Source organism: Oxyura jamaicensis, chromosome 1, assembly GCF_011077185.1.
Source record: "Oxyura jamaicensis isolate SHBP4307 breed ruddy duck chromosome 1, BPBGC_Ojam_1.0, whole genome shotgun sequence".
NCBI lineage: Eukaryota > Metazoa > Chordata > Aves > Anseriformes > Anatidae > Oxyura > Oxyura jamaicensis.
Window position 1 is genome coordinate 23,207,327 of NC_048893.1, and position 17,787 is coordinate 23,225,113.

Here is a 17,787-nt window from a genome sequence, read left to right on the forward strand (position 1 = left end):
GTCCAAGTCCTGCAGAATCCCGCTGAGGACTCAATGAAAACACATCACAAGGACCAAGAGGCTTCTGCAGAACATTTCAAGACTTTGGATGGTGTCCAGTTAAGCAGCATATTTCAAACGTCCTAGCTCCTGCTCCTACAGCTTTTCTTACACAGTTATTTTTGTGGGGAATTGCCACAGCTTCTCTCTTTCCCTCCATCATAATGAATTCTGGGGGGGATGTGAATGTCCCCTAGTTCTGCAATATAACTGATGAACAGATTTGTTATTTATTAGGTGCTGGCACCACTGTATACTCAGAGCTCCTGTTGGCTTCAAAGGATGACATGGATAGGCTTTCAGTGAACGACTGCTGAAGATGTGAAATGCACACACAGGGAAAAAGAAACTCTTAAAACATCTTAAGGTTTCAAGTACAGGCTCAGAATTACTTCTAATAACAAAGTAATATCATTTTTCTGTGGTTTTCATGTATGCTGTTAGGCATAATTAAGAAGAATTCTGACTCTTTCCACAAAACCAGCATGGCCCTACAATATTAATTTATCATTTGCTTTGAACTTGAAATAAGTAATTATTTCAGAATAAGGGAGAATGGGTGGGTGCTAACCAAACCTCATGATAAGTACTCCCTGATCTTTCAGGCTGTTAGATTTCAATACTGATTCAATTTCAAATGATGCAAATTGGAAGAGCCTTAAAATATGGTTCAGAACAACTCAGGACCTGATTTCTGTATTTGGTCTGTTTTAAAAGAAAATATTAGTGGTTAAGCAATTACTAATATTTTTTCTCTTATGTACTTTTGCTTTATTATATTGATAAATACATTACTGGATGCAGAGAGAATCCTGTAATTCTATGGTGAGTTTTTACGTCTGGATTTCAGTCTTTGATTAGTTAAATATGTTTTCTTGGAAATATATGTTTCAATTGAAATTTATGTTTTCCTGCACTGCTGATTAAATAACACTGACACAAATATTCTCTCTTGCTATGTGACTGCTCTTGTACCCCACAATAAACAGTTTTCTTGAAAGAAAAAACACTTGCAGCATAGCACAGGAAATCTCATGTTGCCTATCTCATAACATGTTAGGGGAATTACTTTTAAATTCAGTGAAACTTCTTGTAAAATACTGAGTTGCAAACACTTTGTTTAGCTAATTTAAGGTAAAGACTTGTTAATTCATGCAGATTAGTTCTGTGGGTATAACAGAATTTACATCTGGTCACTTTTCATCTAAGTAGAATTAGCCATTGTAAAAATTACTGCACAGATGACTTTTTTGCTAACACTCCATTAACACTCCATTAATTCTTTGGGTAGTCCCAGTGATAACACTGAAAACAATCTATGAATCTATGCAGACACAGCTGCGAAGATGAGAGCAGAGCCAGTCTCCATCCCACCCCAGTGGAAGTTTGTATCTGCAGCCTTCTCTCACTGCTGCAGTTTCAGCCTGAACTTTAATCAACTTTGTTAGCAGAAAAATTCCTCGCTATGCTGAATGCGGCTGACGGTATGATGTGTGCGCTAGCATTTTACTCTCTCCTCCAAGCAGTGTCTTGCTTCATGAGCCTGTTCCCTTTCACTGGAACTGCCTGATTTAGGGCACATAACGTGATCACATTGACTACCAGCAAAGCACTCAGCCTCCTGGCTGCACAGAAGACACTCAACCAAGTGCCAAGGTGCCAAGCTTGTATCACGTTTATTAGGTGCTGACAGAGCTCCCACTGAAAGAGTTAAAAAAATAAAATAAAATAAAAAAATCTTCAGATAGCCCCCAAACTGCACAAGACAATTTTACTTTAAGTCTTGTTTGTTGCTACTGCATGGGGAGATGGGAGTACTTGTGTGCTTTGTTTTGCTACTAGATTTCATAGATATTTTTTTTGAGAGAGTCTGGATTACCAAGAATCCCTGAGTAAACATGTCTGTGTGTTTATTGTCCAAAATTAGTGAAAGATTAGGAAGTAAAATCTTGATTAAGATAAACCCGTCTTTGGTGTGGCTCTGAAAAGGAAATATTCTCAGGACCATATAAACTTAAATGACTGCTCCGATTTTACTGTTGATGATAACCTTGTCACAGGAAAAGACACACAGGATGACTGAAAACTGAAGGAAGGGTTGAGAGAAACTGGACTGAAGATTAGCTAAAATATATGTCTGTCAATGCGAATATTTTGGATGAGCTCATCTAGCAGTTTGATAAACTTTATAATGACAAGTACATAAGATTATTGGAGGAGAAGATATACTTCAAAACTCAGAAGTTTTACAAAGTCAAAACTTTACACATAGCTAAGCACTGTAAGATTTTATTTTTTATGTGATTTTGCATATGGATGTTTATGAAAAACATACACCATTTTGGAGAATAAATTATTAATTTCAAGTTTGGAGCCAAGGCAGGAGAAGATCTAATAAAGAATTCTAAAAATCTGTACTAAGAAGATAAAATAGAATTAAATTCCTATGGCATAAGTGTGGAGAGCATGTAGGTAATATAATAGAAAGTTGATCAATATAATAGCTCTTGGGAATACTGAAACAAACGTAAAAAAACACCAATATTTATTTTCTCACAAGGTTAAATTTGATGGAGAAAAATAAATCTTATGTCTTTTAAAGTATATTAATAAAATTGAACAAAAACTATCTTCTATGGAACAAGGCAAACTGCTAAAGTTATTAGTGACTGTAAAATGAAAAAAAAAAAAAAAAAAAAAAAGATTAGGAGTGATCATTTAAGGATAATTACTCCAAGAAATTTTACTCAGTGACATTGATCAGTTAAAATTTCTTACACCCATTTTTTACAAACTATCTTGATTCAATTTTGTATTTCCCCAAAATGAATGTAGGACTCTTCTTTGTAATAATTCTTCCTCTGTTCTTCCAAGGAAGTGGAAGTTGAACATTGTTCTGAGTATAAATCAAAGATAATAGTCAGTGGTTTTGCCTGATTAAGTTCTTTCCTCAACAGTAACACAAACTGATCAGTCATCTCAGACAAAAGTCAGCATGGCTGATAACATTAGCATGTCATCAACGCACAGACAACATCAATTGCAGAAAGTATAATTATACCACTTCCAGTTAGCTGTCATCACTTGAAATAATTAAACAACAAAAAGCTGTTAAGCTAGCAAACATCTGATGAAATGATTTAAATATTTTCCCTTCTCATATTGCTTCCCAGCACATATCACTATGGTACAATGCTCAATATGACTCAAATTTTAGTTGATGGAAGACCACATCAAGTAGATTTTTCTGTCATGAAGGAGAGCCCCCTGCAAACAAAGCCATATTTTATAGTCAACAGTGCCAATCTAGGCAGACTTTTTTCCTGCTTATTTTGCATTCTGTATGAGCTGAAACATGCAGCCTTTCAAAAAATAAAGCTCTTTTTTGGGAGTCATATCATGCCATTAATTTTAAAACAAAATATATCCTCCAAAATGATAAAGATCAAAAGCATAGGATGGTGTTTAATCAGGTGGCACCTGAATTTTTCTAGCTCAGATTGTCTGCTGAAAAAAATATGAACTACTTTCACAAACATATTTTGATACTAATTGCCAAACTTGTGTTGTGTAATCTAGGAGAGTATTATTAGCACCTCATGCTCTGAAGAGGTTTACAAATTCATATTTACTCTAGAATGGGCTCTGTCACTTTATTACATGAGGAGCGTATACCTTTGAGTGGGGAGAAGTCTGAAGCGTATGTACTAAAACTCCAGCAGACCATTAGGCCATGCATGGCAGTTAGCCACTTGTATGCACACATACTCGACCAGACTTTGGGAGTGTCTGTTCTGATAAAAAGATTTGCCCATGCAGATCCTCTCTAGGTTAAAGATAATGGTCCTCTTGATGAAGGAGGGTTCATACAGCACAAACTACATGGCCTAAAGCATAAGCATAAACATGGAAATCATACTTTCTTCATAGGCAGCTCTTTAAGGATATTTTTCATAAAGAACAAGAGCTCTCAATTCCCATGTGTAAGAAATGAAGCAGGAAAGGCAGGAAAACAGACTTCTTTGAAGAAAGGCTGAGAAAGCTGGGGTTTAGCCTAGAGAAGAGAAGGCTACAGTGAGACATATTGCAGCTTTTCAGTACTTAAATGGAGCTTATAAGAAAGATGGAGACTTTTTAGAAGGGAGTGTAGTGATAGGACAAGGGGGAATGGTTTTAAACTGAAAGAGGGTAGATTTCGCTTTGATGTAAGAAACAAATTATTCACTCTGAGAGTGGTGAGACACTGGATGCCCCATTTGAATTGTTCAAAGTCAGGTTGGATCGGGCTTTGGGCAGTGTGATCTAGTGAGAGATGTCTGTGCCCATGTCAGGGAGGCTGGACTGGGTGATCTTTAAAGAAGATGTCTGTGCCCATGTCAGGGAGGCTGGACTGGGTGATCTTTAAAGATCCCTTCTGACCCAAACAATTCTATGATTCTATGATTCAATTTTAGGGAGACAGAAAGTTGTTAAATGGTGAATTAGATCTATGATGTAAGGTTGGTGTTCCTGTGCTTGTTATGTGCCAGAGTCACATGACAGCAGATCAGAGGAAGCATTTCTTAAAGAATGATACTATTGTCTTTTTGGTCACTGAGACTAATATGGAGAAAACTGGAAAGTTTGTGAAAGTTTTCTTTTTATTTTATTTATTTATTTATTTCCCATTATGTATTGGTTGCCAGCATGGACAGTTTGCCAAGAGCACAAGGCAGAGTGATTCTTCCTTAAAAGGAGCACATTGGGCAACTATGTACACGAGCCTGGGACATTCAGTGAAGTCTCTGGAAAGATGTTGGAGCAAAATATTGCATAAAGTGCAGGGATGGTGGTTCCTTCATCAAAAGGACCATACTAAACTCAAAGGGGAGCTCCTAGACAAGTAAATAACTGAAGTTGTGGAAGCTGAGTAGCAGGTTTCCCAGGCAGGTTTCCAGGATGGGCTCAGGTATGTGGAATCAGTCTCACCTGGTTAATATCATAGAATCATGGAACCGTATAACATCCTGATTTGGAAGGGACCCATAGGAATGGATCATCAAGTCGAACTCCTGGCTCAACACAGGACCACCCAAAAATCAGGCCATCTGTCTGAGAGCACTGTCCAAATGCTCCTTGAATTCCAGCAGCTTGGTGCCGTGACCACTGCCCTGGGGAGCCTGTCCCAGTGCCCAACCACCCTCTGGGTGCAGAACCTTTCCCTAACCCCCAGCCTGACCCTCCCCTGTCCCAGCTCCATGCCGTTCCCTCGGGTCCTGTCGCTGTCCCCAGAGAGCAGAGCTCAGCGCCTGCCCCTCCGCTCCCCTCGTGAGGGAGCTGCAGGCCGCCATGAGGCCTCCCCTCAGCCTGCTCTGCTCTGGGCTGAACAAACCAAGGGACCTCAGCTGCTCCTCGTACATCTTCCCCTCTGGACCCTTCACCATCTTTGTAGCCCTCCTTTGGACACTCTCTAACAGTTTTATATCCCTATACTGTGGCACCCAAAACCATACACAGTGCTCACTGTGAGGCTGCACCAGTGCAGAGCAGAGCAGGACAATCCCTTCCCTTGACCAGCTGACAGTGCTGTGCCTGATGCACACCAAGGGTATGGTTGGCCCTTTTGGACAAACATTACACTGGGCAGAAAACAACCTTCCCAGCACACTGGCTGTGCCACTCATTGCTCCTTCTTGGTCAGTGCTCTTACAGTCATAACAGACACTTCTCCTGAAATGCAAACAGACAAATCAGCAAAATACTGTTAGATGCATGCTTCTTTTCCTCATACTAAGCAAGTGGGAAAAAAGAGAAAACAATAAGGTAAACACACTAGCTAGGTTTGCTTTGTGAAAAGAGGAACTGAAAGTTGTGAATTGCGTTTTTGTCCATAAGAACAGATTTTCAATGCATCATCTTTGCAACTCCCACAGAATACCTTCTGAGTTTACAAGCAAACTCAGTCAGAACGCAAGTCAAGATTTATTCATTCACCAGTGCCAGCCACTTATCTTACAGGCCAAATTCCCTCAGAAACATGCTAGCTCAGTGTTTCAGTGTGCAAAAAAACCAACCCCAAAGTCTGTGATTGTAATATTTAATTTATTCTTAAGTAATCAGCTCAGCCCCATTAGTAGCATTCAGAATGAATTTAACAACAACCCTACCCTCATGACTTAACAATATTAATAACTAAAAGAAATGGTATTTTTTTCAGTCACTTTGAAGGCTAATTTACTGGTTTTTTACTGTTACAGAACAGACAGCACGAACAGTAAATGATCTTGTCCTTGGTTTAAGCTTTCCCTTCTAAAAGCAAGAAAACAAGAACAAGGCAGTTTTCCATCAGAAGGTGCTTTGCATTATATTGATCATACACAAGAAAAAGTTGTGTTGAATAAAGACCAGAAAAAGTGAAGACTCTGCATAGGGACAAAGAGTATAATTACATAGAATCCACATACTTTAAAAATATAAATAAATAAAAAAGGAACAAAAAAGGAGTTGTGCCTAAATGATTTAATTCAAAACTGGAAAAGTCACAGAAAAAGCTGAAGGCAAAATAGTCATGTGTGTGTGTGTTTATATATATACACATACATACATACATACATATATATAAATAAAAAGCCAATTCAAAAGAAATCCTTGTGTACTTGATAAAATAACAGACAATGAATCAGTTCCAGCCAGGAAACACTCTCAGCAGAACTAATTTACCAAATGCACTGATGAAGCTAATTTGCTTCCAGTTCTGAAGCTAACTTGTTTACAGCTAGTTCAGAGGTGGAGATAAACATTATCAAGGAGTTTGTGAGAAACAAATTCATGTAGATACAGACTTTGTATAATGAGTCTCAAGTAACCGGGCTTTTTCAAGCTTTCAGGGTATGCTTCATGTATGAGACCACTATCTGGGCTATTTATTGCTCTAAAATAATTTGTATTTATATTATTATACATTTGTATTTTATATTTATACAGGCAATATATATATGTAGTTTACATGTAAATTGTGTTTTGGAAAAACTACTTCATGTCACTATATTTGCTGCTGGCCAGTGATTCTGGTGGGAAGACATATAGGAATGGATTCTACTGGGATGAATGAATATAGCAGAGGATCTCAGCACTATCTAGCATTATTAGAAGAGAGGATTCAGCTTCAGAAGGAAGAAAGATTATACAGTAATTGCTGAAGCACTTGAACTGATTCAAAGAACAAGACTGTGAGTATAGGTCATCTTGAAAAATCGTGGCAAGAATGTCCTTCAAGCACAGTGGGTTTCTATTCAAAACTAAAAGGAGTGATATACTGTGCTTACAATGAATAGTGAAATTTTAGTCTTTAAAATGTTTAAAGTCATTGTGTTTTCCTTCTTTTTATTTTGTTTGCTTTTATGCACTAAGTCTGGAAACATACTCAACACATGTCAAATTCTGTCCATTCAGAAATACAGCCTGAATGTAGGTATGAAATGTGTCTCTTCTTTTCTCACTATATGAAGAAAATACATTTCATCTGGTTTCTATGAACTGCTTCTCCAAACATTGTCAATAATCTCTTCCAAAGAACTATCATTTTCCCAGCAGTTCTGTAATTTAGGAGCAGAAATGCAAAGAAAATTAGAAGGAAAAGAGTGCTTTGAAGGTATTTTTTAACTACCACCCTTTAGCAAATCAGGACAAGATCACAGGAATACATCATCCAAACTATTTCAGAAGTTTCCATCCTTAGTTTGGGTTAAGGCCACATGTTATCCAGAGTCTTGAATCGCATGCTAATAGAATTCCTTATTTTTTTTTTCTTTCTTTCTTTTTTTTTTTTTTTTTCTCCCCTGTGTGCTCTGCATGCTGGTTTACCCCCTTTTCCATACAAATTACATTGTCCCTGATAGTATTCTGCTAAGGTTAGAAGATACTGTTCCTTAGGAGACAGTTATAAAAAAGACCAAGGGGTGGTGGTGGGAGGAGTTTTAAATACATCAAATCACATTTCCATAAGGATTTACTAACTTAGAGGGTTTTTAGGGCATTTAGAGTTTGTTGGAGCAGCTGTTTGCCAAAATGTTGGATATGTACTTAGAAATGGGAACACTTCAGGATGTGATTTTATTCCACCAACACCCCTAAGTGCTAAATCTTAGATACACTACTACATTTTCCCAACATCTGGTGCTTTGATTCCTTTGTGTTTTTCACAAAATCTTGATCAAGGCCCAGCACATTCATAGCATCATTTCTCTTCACTGATTTGATGGGAGGCCCTGTGTGGTGGGAACACCTGTGAATACACACCCTATTCTACCACTGATCCTCAACGTAATACTGATTGTTTTTACTACTTTCATATCTGTAACAGGGAGAAAAGAAGGGAGAAGGAGAGCTTCTTTCTCTTCAAATGTGCTTTCTGGGGATGTAAATTAAATTTTCAGTTCCAAAAGCTCTTAAGCTTTTCAGGAAAAATAACAAGGTGTAAAAATGGGAAACAGACAGGCAAAATTTCCTGAGGTGGTTGAATGCCTTGCAGAATATGCAAGTTCTTAGGAAATTAGTACTTATGATTTAATTTCCATGCTTTCCATTTAGTAAACATTTATTCTCAATGCCATCTTTCAAAATGTGTCAGTCAATGTTGGGTTTGTACTAAAGATATTTAGTTTTTCTCTGGCAAAAAAAGAAACCCTGTGATCCCTGCCAGCAGTAAATAAATACACAAATAAAATTGGAGGTGTTGCAAACATGAGGAGTGAGGTAAAATTAATTTTTCAATAATAATAAAGTTAGTAATTCTAAAATTCTAATGCAATCTTTTTTTTTTTTTTTTTTTTTTTTTGATAGATATATGCTATATCCTGTTTGTTCAAACTTTTTAAGACCCAAGCCAAATTTCTTTCTGCAGTGCTCCAAGTCTTTTGCAGTCAGTCATTCTTGACTCCATAAAGCTAAGGTTTTGTTGTTGTTGTTGTTGTTGTTTGTTTTTCCCAAATAGTCAAAAGATTAAACACATCTGTCCTAGCACAGACATGTAAAAGCTTTATATCTTGCCCCAGCGTGCTTGCCTAGGGCTTTTTATAATCAGTGAAAAGAAACAGACATCTTAGAGTGAAATTCACCTCAGCCTGGCATAGACAGTTAAGCAGGCTGGGAGTACTTATACCTCTCTACAGATTGGGGAAAATAAAAAATAAAAAATAAAAAAGTTACTGTAACTAGTTTAGACAGGTCCTTGTAAAATTCGGAGAAGCAAATCCCACCACAGTGCACACTCAGACCACTTCTGGAGCTTTCTTCTCTGCATTACAATTTTCAGAATGTGGTAATTTCAGAATTTAAGTTCTCAATTTCTTATATGAAAAAAATTGTTGATAACGCCTCTTAATTTTGTTATCAGTGAATATCCTCAATGTTGTTTTTTTTTAAAGCATAAATCACTCAAAACCTTTGAGAAGCTGTTTTTCAAATGTTACTTTGCCTGGGTTGTTCTTCCACTGATTTCTTCCCTTTGGTCAATACTTTACCCCACCTTACAGTTCTTGTAGTGATTAGGATATAGCCTTCCCATTACAATAATTATTTATTGGTATAAAAAAATGCTTTGCTGCTAGATTAGAAGTGCTACTGTAAAATGTTGCTTATCATCTCATTCTATAAAGGTGTCCTGTTAATCCCATAAATTCAACATTTGATAAGGATTTTTTTTTTTTTTCCTGTTTTCTATCCCCATGTTTCCAAGGATCATGTCCTGCAGATCTGTGTACTAAAATTCTGCATGCTTCTGAAAATCCCTGGTATCACTGTGTAACTGAAGTGTTTCTTTTAGTTTTGGACAGTAGTATTGCCATTATATCTGTGATGGTCAAAAGACAAAAGCAAAGTAAGTTGGAGAGCGTCAACATAACTTACAAGGCTTTTGGCAAGGTGTGGTGGATTGATTTGGTTCAGCAGCCAAGCACCACCCAGCTGCTCCCTGTGCCCTGCAGAAGGACAAGGGAGAGAACAGGAAGAACAGAAGTGAGAAAACTCATGGGTGGAGATAGTTTAGTAAGCAAAGGAAAGGGGAGGAAAGAACAACAACAACAACAACAACAAAAACACACAACACAAACACAAGCAATGCAAAGGCATTCAATCACTGTCCATCTCACCCAAGCAGACCAATCCTGAGCCAGACTCTGAGCAATGCCTGTCTTCTCAAAACATCCTTTCCCTCAGATTTTATTGCTGAATATGACATCAAATGGCATGGAATATCCTTTTTGTTATGTCCCCTCCCAACTACTTCCACACCCTCAGCCTACTTGCTGAGAGGGCAGAGTGGGAAAAAGTAGGAAGTCTTGATGCTCTGCTCTGCTCAGTACTGCTCAGAAATAACCAAAACACTGGTGTGTTATCAATCGTTTTACTCACAAATCCAAAATCCAACAGCATACTGGTTGCTATGAAGAAAATTAATTCCACCCCAGCCACACACAGTACAATTAATCTTCACCACTACCTACATCATGCTTAGGTCCCACACTATCCAATACTTCTTTAACAACCACCTTCTTTCCTGTCCTTTGATATACATGCAAATATCATTCCTTCTAAGGGCCACACTTGTAAATTTTTCTTTAAATGTCCATTTAAAGACATTTTTTATTCCATGACTTTGGCTCCATCTGATATAGTGGTCACTCGGGACAGGAGAAGTAGCATGCTCTGTTGAACTATTGGACACCAAAGCCAGGTCAGGTTGTGTCACTGGTGCACTTGCCTGGCTTCTTGCAGGGCTCATTCTCTGTTTGTTCATGTGATTCCTGCTGTAGTATTTGTGATTATACATAACTCAAATCACATGCTATTTTCCCCCAAAGTTTAATCTTCTTTAGGTACACACCAGGGTTCCCCATCCTTCCACATTACCCATGAAGCGCACACGGGTCTTTTAGCGAAAGCAATCCCACTAATGGGTTTGCCTTTACCCAAGGGAAGAGGGACACATGCCATCTTTCCCAGTCAGTTCTCTTCATGCCCTAAGGGGACCTTATCTCCTTCCACAGGTTTTGGTATGGGGGGGCTGGGGGAGGGAGGAGGAGGCAGGACTAGGTTGGTAGGTTATCTGATCCTCTGACTACTAAATTTGCATCCCAATGCCTGTATGTTTCAATGTGGTCTTTATCAGTCCATTGAATCATTTAATCTTCCCAGAGGCTGGTATATCATAAAGAATGTGGTATACCCAATCAGTGCCGTGTTCCTTGGCTCAGGACTTAATGAGGTTCTTTTGAAATGAGTACAGTTCCCTGACTTGATTCTTTCTGGGGTACTGTGCCACCACAGAACTTGCTTTTCAAGGCCCAGGATAGTGTTTTGGGCAGTGACACAGGTTACTGGATAAGTTCCTAACCACCTGGTAGTCACCTTCATCACACTAAGTACACGACACTTGCCTTAGAGTATGCAGCATTGTGATTTAATTGATCTGCCAGTGCATCCCCACACAGGAGAGATGCATTCTCTCCCTAATAACCTAGATAATAATCTATCTGAGCATCTGTCTGTTGATCCATTCTCAGGTTACTTGTGAAGGCTTAACTGCTCCAGAAATGTGTCTCAGCAGAAACATGGAAGGGCATCTCTTTCTTTCTTTTTAGCTCCCAGTTTTGCTCTGATTATCTCTAGTGGCTGACTGTAAATCTCAGACCAGGGATCTGGAAAAAGGCTTGCGAATTTGGGTGCTAATTCTGTAGGCCATTTTCTACTGCCTCATCAGGAATAATTCACTTGGATGAGTATTGGAAGTCTCTTTCTTTCTTTAGTTTTAAAATCCATAAGCCCATTTTGATGCAACATTTTGCTATAGTCATGATGGTCTGGGAATATTGGATAAAAACAGCATTTTTGGTCCACTAAGAGCTGGGATATATTACTTTTGTGTACAAGCTTTGTTATCTCCATTGCTAGATTGATTGAAATAACTAATGAAAATATGGGCGAGAAAATTAATCAGAACAGACCACTTCAGGACACTATTTGAAATGAAATGTCATTTAAGTATGAATGTGAAATATTCATAAGTACTCTTCAAGAACAACTTTTCTTTTTCTTTTTTTTTTTTTTCCTTCCAGTTGTGCACTCAAATGTAATTTCCCCCTAGAGCATTTCTTCTACATTTGTTTGTGAATTTCTATTAGTTCATCTAAAAGGTGTATTAAAATCAAATAAAATACATATATTCGATATGTGATTACTAAGCTAGTTGCCCCATAAAAGAAAAAGAACATTAGATTCGGTTTGCCTGAAATATATTAGCCATATTTCGTTTCCATGTATGCCTGAGCAATGTGTTAGAAACTTGTAATCCTCCACAGTTTTTCAAATATATGGCATATCAGAAAGTATTCAAATACACTGTAAAAGTTCTCAGATTACTGCATGAATTCTCACCAATGAATTATGTGTGAATTTCATCTGGAACTGTTGACTTGAATACATATATTAAATCTAAATGTTCAGCACTCTCATCAGCACCATGCCCATATTGCATTCCTTTTTCCTTATTAAAATTAATCTCATTAAAATTAATCTCATTAGAGAATTGACTGTCATTTACCTTTGTGAATACTCAGGCAAAGAAAATGTTGAATACTTAGTTCTGTCTGCATTTTGCCTTCCCTTCTGTTTATTAAATCCTTTTACTCTCCTCTGTTTTCTTCTTTCTTCTGACATTTTAACAAAATTTTTCCTTGACATCTACAACTGAAATATATTTCACATGTGAATCTACATGAATTTATTCTCCCATATTTATCTTGTTCCTTTATAGCAGTCCTCAGACACATGCCATTTTTCCCAGATCTCATAAAATTCCATTTGCATTTTCAGATATTTGAACCTTTCCTGATGCAGGAACCATAATTTCTCTCTGTGCTCACTGTCTTTGAACTCTTTGAGTAGGATAGTTTACCATTATATATTTAGAATAGGCCCTTTCAAAACCTACCAGTTCACCTGAACTCTATCCCTTACATTATCTTCTCAGGAGGTCTCAGGCTCAGTTCTGAGTTGTGTCAAAGCTGTTTTCCCAATTATTTCTTTCAGTGCATTAGCAAAGGCTGTTATTTTACGATTACTTTCACCACCAAATTATTTTCCATCTTTGAGTTGTCAATCAATTCCTTCCTGTCAGTTATATTTGAAATGCTGCTTCCCTAGTAAAAACAAAGTCCTATCTTCAGAAACTGAAACTTTGTCCCCAACACTGGCAATCTGAGCACCTGTTTTGTCTGTATCCTCATATGAGGGATCCATATAATAAAAAGTTACACAGATTTTTAAAATCTGCCTTATAAACTGGCCTTTTGATGCTTCTGATTGTAGTTCAAAGACACCTTCACGTCTCCTCTTCCAATCTTCTGCTTCACTTAAGACCCTAAGCATGAAACAATGTGTTCTTTCCCCTTTTGATCTTTACTCACAGATACAAAACTCTTTCCTACTTTTTCTTCTTTATTTGACACTATTCTGTTGTATAACAGACACAGCACAATGTTTTCTTTTACTGAAAACAGGAAAATTTAGGCAATAGGATTTATTCATTTTTGATTGTCTCATAACCTCTCTCATTCTTAGTCTTCCTCAAAGCTTTATGTGATGTACATGGAACATCTTATCCTGTTTTCTCCTGTTTCTGTGAGAAAACAGGATAAGATGAGATGACAAAAAAACCTCATACACTCTTTGCCAGACAAGACAGAGAAAACCTATTTCTCTCATGTATTTCAAACTCTAGAAGGACAGAATCAATAGAAAGATTAAGGCTGGAAAGGACTTCTGGAGGTCATCTAGTCCAAGCTCTTGCTCAAAGCAAAGTTCAGAGCTAGATCAAGATGCTCAAGACCTTGTCCTCTTAAGTTTTTAAAATTAGATGATTTTTAACTCTGTCCAGCAAAGTGATCTTCTTTATACATCATGGTATTATTGGGATTGAACATATATTCTATGTATATTGAATGTTTCAGTTTCCTACAGTAGCCAGCAGTGACTGGGAGAGCACCTGAAATGTTTCGTTATCTAGGTGCCTAAAACCTGTTCTAATTACATAGATTTGTTATGAGGAAAGGCAGGGGGAGAAAGTCATGAGGAGACAGGCATCTAGCCTTGGTTTATGATGAACACTTATCTTATCAACCTACTGTTAATAAAGTCACTTAAACCATAAAAAGCAAGATTTAATTTTAACTTGGTTTACTGGCCTGCTTTAGCAATGGCTAAAGGTGATAGTTTGGAAAAATATTAATCAGAGTTAGCTATTTAAAGTCAGACCTATTTTTTTCAGCAGTTTCTGCAGGGAAGTTCATCATCAGCCATCAGCCATGAAGGTTCTTAACTACCTCCTGGTCTACCGAAGGTTCCTGCTCATTGTCCTCACCCCACTGCTTTTACTTCCACTCCCACTCATCATCAAAACCAAAGTAAGTGACCTGCTGTGGCAGGTAATTATTTTTCAGCTGTGTGTCAAGCTTGAGATTCCCAGACCTTTTCAAAATTACTTCATTATGTTTGCACTGTGGATTTTTGTTATTTTGTTTGGTCAACTCGGAGTATTTTCACAGAAATGTATAGAAGACAACAGATTTAATGTAAGGTTCTGTGCTGGTTGCATGAAGTTCTGAATTATATATATATTTTCTTGTTTAGGAAATGTTTTTGTCATTTAACACCACCCAGACCACCCTGAAAAATCCTGTCCTTACTATTACATTTTGGCTACTTTTAATCAGCTCTGCAGCTCTGTATGTTTGACAGTGGAGTTGAACTGACAGATGAAATTACCTTTTTATTTGATGATAGATTTTGTTAAGTTCATCATATACTGTGTTGTCTGACAGCAAATGACTGGAATGAATGTTCTGAGAAATTCCCTCTGGTTCCTAAATATAGCATAGGTTATGGCAGAATACCTTCGTTTTATTTCACTTGAAATAAATTCTGCTGGCATTCAGTAACCCTTGTGACAACTCCAGCCTGACGGAACAGCTATCTTATTGTATTAGTGCTTCCATTTGGCACAGCCTGATATCAGCAGAATGAAATGGAATTCTCCTGTGATGCGTTATCACAAATGCATTATACATAACATGTATAATGAAAACACATTAAAATACAGTTCAGAAGTCCTTGCATCACATATAGATAGCAGATACAGAGCAACAGGCTTCACACTGTCTCATTTCAGAGTTTCACTATTCCTCTCTGAGCATTAAGAATCTGCAAAGTTCTTAATGTGGTAGTATTTAAGTGAGATAAATATTTGTTAGATGATAAGTGAATCATTCTTAAGTTGTTTAATATATAACACAAACTTTCCCAAAAATAAATGCTAGACATAGCTGACTGACTTGGATTTAATCTTGATTTCAGTAAGAGGTTCCCAGCCCCATTTCATTCAGTTCCTCTTCTACTGCAGACAGTGTCTGTTGCTGTTAAGTAGTTTCATGTCCTAACCATTGACAGTAAAAGATCTAATCCATTTTCTTCAAGAGCAGAAATATAAATCAAAACTACAAAAAATGGGCTTCTAGGATTCTGGAAGAAGCTAGGTTCACTTAATCTCTTTATATTTGGCTGCATCCACAGTTGTTTCCTTGTTGTTTACTCTTCCTCTCTCATCCTAGTCTTTTCTCATTTGTTCTTTATCAGCAGAGAGATGGCTGCATTTTACTGGCAGCACTGAAATAAATCATGTTTTCCAGAATTCTGAATGAAAGTCAAACACTGAAATTACAAGTCTTAAGAGCAGTAACTGTGTTTCTTCTCAGGCTTGGACAACGTTTTTCATATTAGATGTTATTCTCACCTTATTGATACTGGTGACAAAATTTAACTGATTACAGAAGAGCCAAAATGCAACTTATTATTGACTGCAAACACTCCGAGAGTTTTTAAAAGTTGCATTCTGTGTGCTTGCAGCTGCAGAATGTTTGTGATGTTTGCTTGTATCAGGAATAACCCATGTTGCCAGCAGGGCCAGGGAGGTGATCATCCCCCTGTACTCAGCTCTGGTGAGGTTGCACCTCGAGTGCTGTGTTCAGCTTTGGACCCTTCACTACAAGAAGGACATTGAGGCCCGGGAGTGTGTCCAGAGAAGGGCAACAAAACTGGTGAAGGGCCTGGAACACAAGTCCTGTGTGGAGTGGCTGTGGAAAGTGGGGTTGTTTTGTCTGGAGAAGAGGATGCACAGGGGAGACCTTATTGCTTTCTGCAACTGCCTGAAAGGAAGCTGTGAGGAGCTGGGAGTCGGCCTCTTCTCACAGATAACTAGTGATAGGACGAGAGGGAATGGCCTCAAGTTGTGCCAGGGGAGGTTTAGGTTGGAAATTAGTAGACTGATTTTTTTTTTTTTGTTTGTTTTGTTTTGTTTTGTTTTAAAGAAAGAGCAGTCAGGCATTGGAATGGGTTGCCCAGGGAGGTGGTGGAGTCACTGTCCCTGGGGGTGTTTAAGGAAAGTTTGGATGTGGCGCTTAGAGACATGGTTTAGTGAGTGATATTCGTGGTGGGGGGATGGCTGGACCTGATGATCTTGAAGGTCTTTTCCAACCTTAATGTTCCTATGTTTCTATGATTTTGTTATTTATTTTCATTCATGGTCTGAGAAAGCTCCAGAATGAGTTATATGATTAATTGTGCTTGAAGGAAAAGGAAACTGTCTTTTTTTCTGCCCTCTCATAAGTGGTAGAATTTAAGTAATCTTAATGTCTTTCAAAAAATTCTTTAAAACTATTTACAGACTGTTCTGTACCTTAGCAAGAATATCAATAGAAGACAATAAGTACCCTGAATCTAGGTCCCTTGACTCATACTGGTTCCAGGGGGAAGTAATCTCTCAGCTGACAAAGCGGGACTTTTTGCAATTGTGCCTTTTTTTTTTCCTTCTGAGTGATCCACTCCTGTTTTCATTGGTGTTATTTGTATTCTAGGAAGCAGAATGCGCCTACACACTGTTTGTAGTTGCTATCTTTTGGCTCACAGAAGCTTTGCCACTGGCTGTTTCAGCTTTGCTTCCTGCCTTTATGTTCCCATTGTTTGGTATAATGGAATCCAAGGAGGTAATCTTTTTCTTTTTCCCTATCACACTATAGATTTCAATAGCAAAATCTGCAAAGAAAGAACCTGATGGGTTAGATCTATGGATTTGCTGAGTGCCAGTCACGGTAGACCTATCGCAAGCTCACATGATTTGTCCATATTTCTTTTCTTTTCTACCTTTTTTTTTTTTTTCCTAAATTGTGATTCAGTGCTTCAATGCCAGTCAATGGGAAAATGCTAGATAGATTTAAGATATCCTTAATGTTATGGAAGCAGTATGATACAGTAAAGACCTTGTGTGCAAAATCTATCTGCACATCAAAGAGGCAACACCACAGATGATGATATTTTAAATCTCCATGTTTAAAGTTGTTCTTTTTTCTGTTCGATAGGTGGCTATGTTAATAAAAAGCATAATTTCATTGGTTATTTAGATTTTATGTGAGACGTGACTGATGATCTTAGGTTGTTTATACCACAAGCCTTAATTTTCTTTGGGTTTTAACACTGTGTTCTTTAGCACATTGTTATTTGGTTTAAATCAAATTAAAAGCTTTAATGAAATTTTACATGAAACCTTTAATGAAAGTTTAAACCAAAAATCTTTCTCCGCATGCATTTCAATACATATCTGTATTGAACTGGTAGTATCAAATACTAACAGAAAGTAACCACCTAATTAACAGAATATTTTAT

The 17,787-nt window shown here is 37.6% G+C and overlaps 1 protein-coding gene across 3 annotated transcripts in view; it reads left to right on the plus strand.

The window, feature by feature from the left end:
* SLC13A1 (solute carrier family 13 member 1) overlaps nt 1-17,787 on the plus strand; it is a 57,078-nt gene that overhangs the window by 14,650 nt on the left and 24,641 nt on the right. For 2 of the 3 annotated variants that reach the window (XM_035326869.1, XM_035326886.1), the window contains exons 2-3: nt 14,342-14,477; nt 16,983-17,111. In XM_035326869.1, coding sequence (XP_035182760.1) covers nt 14,379-14,477; nt 16,983-17,111 — 228 coding nt within the window. In that variant the 5' untranslated portion in view covers nt 14,342-14,378. The remainder of the gene's footprint in view (nt 1-14,341; nt 14,478-16,982; nt 17,112-17,787) is intronic. The other variant, XM_035326876.1, reaches the window with a different exon arrangement.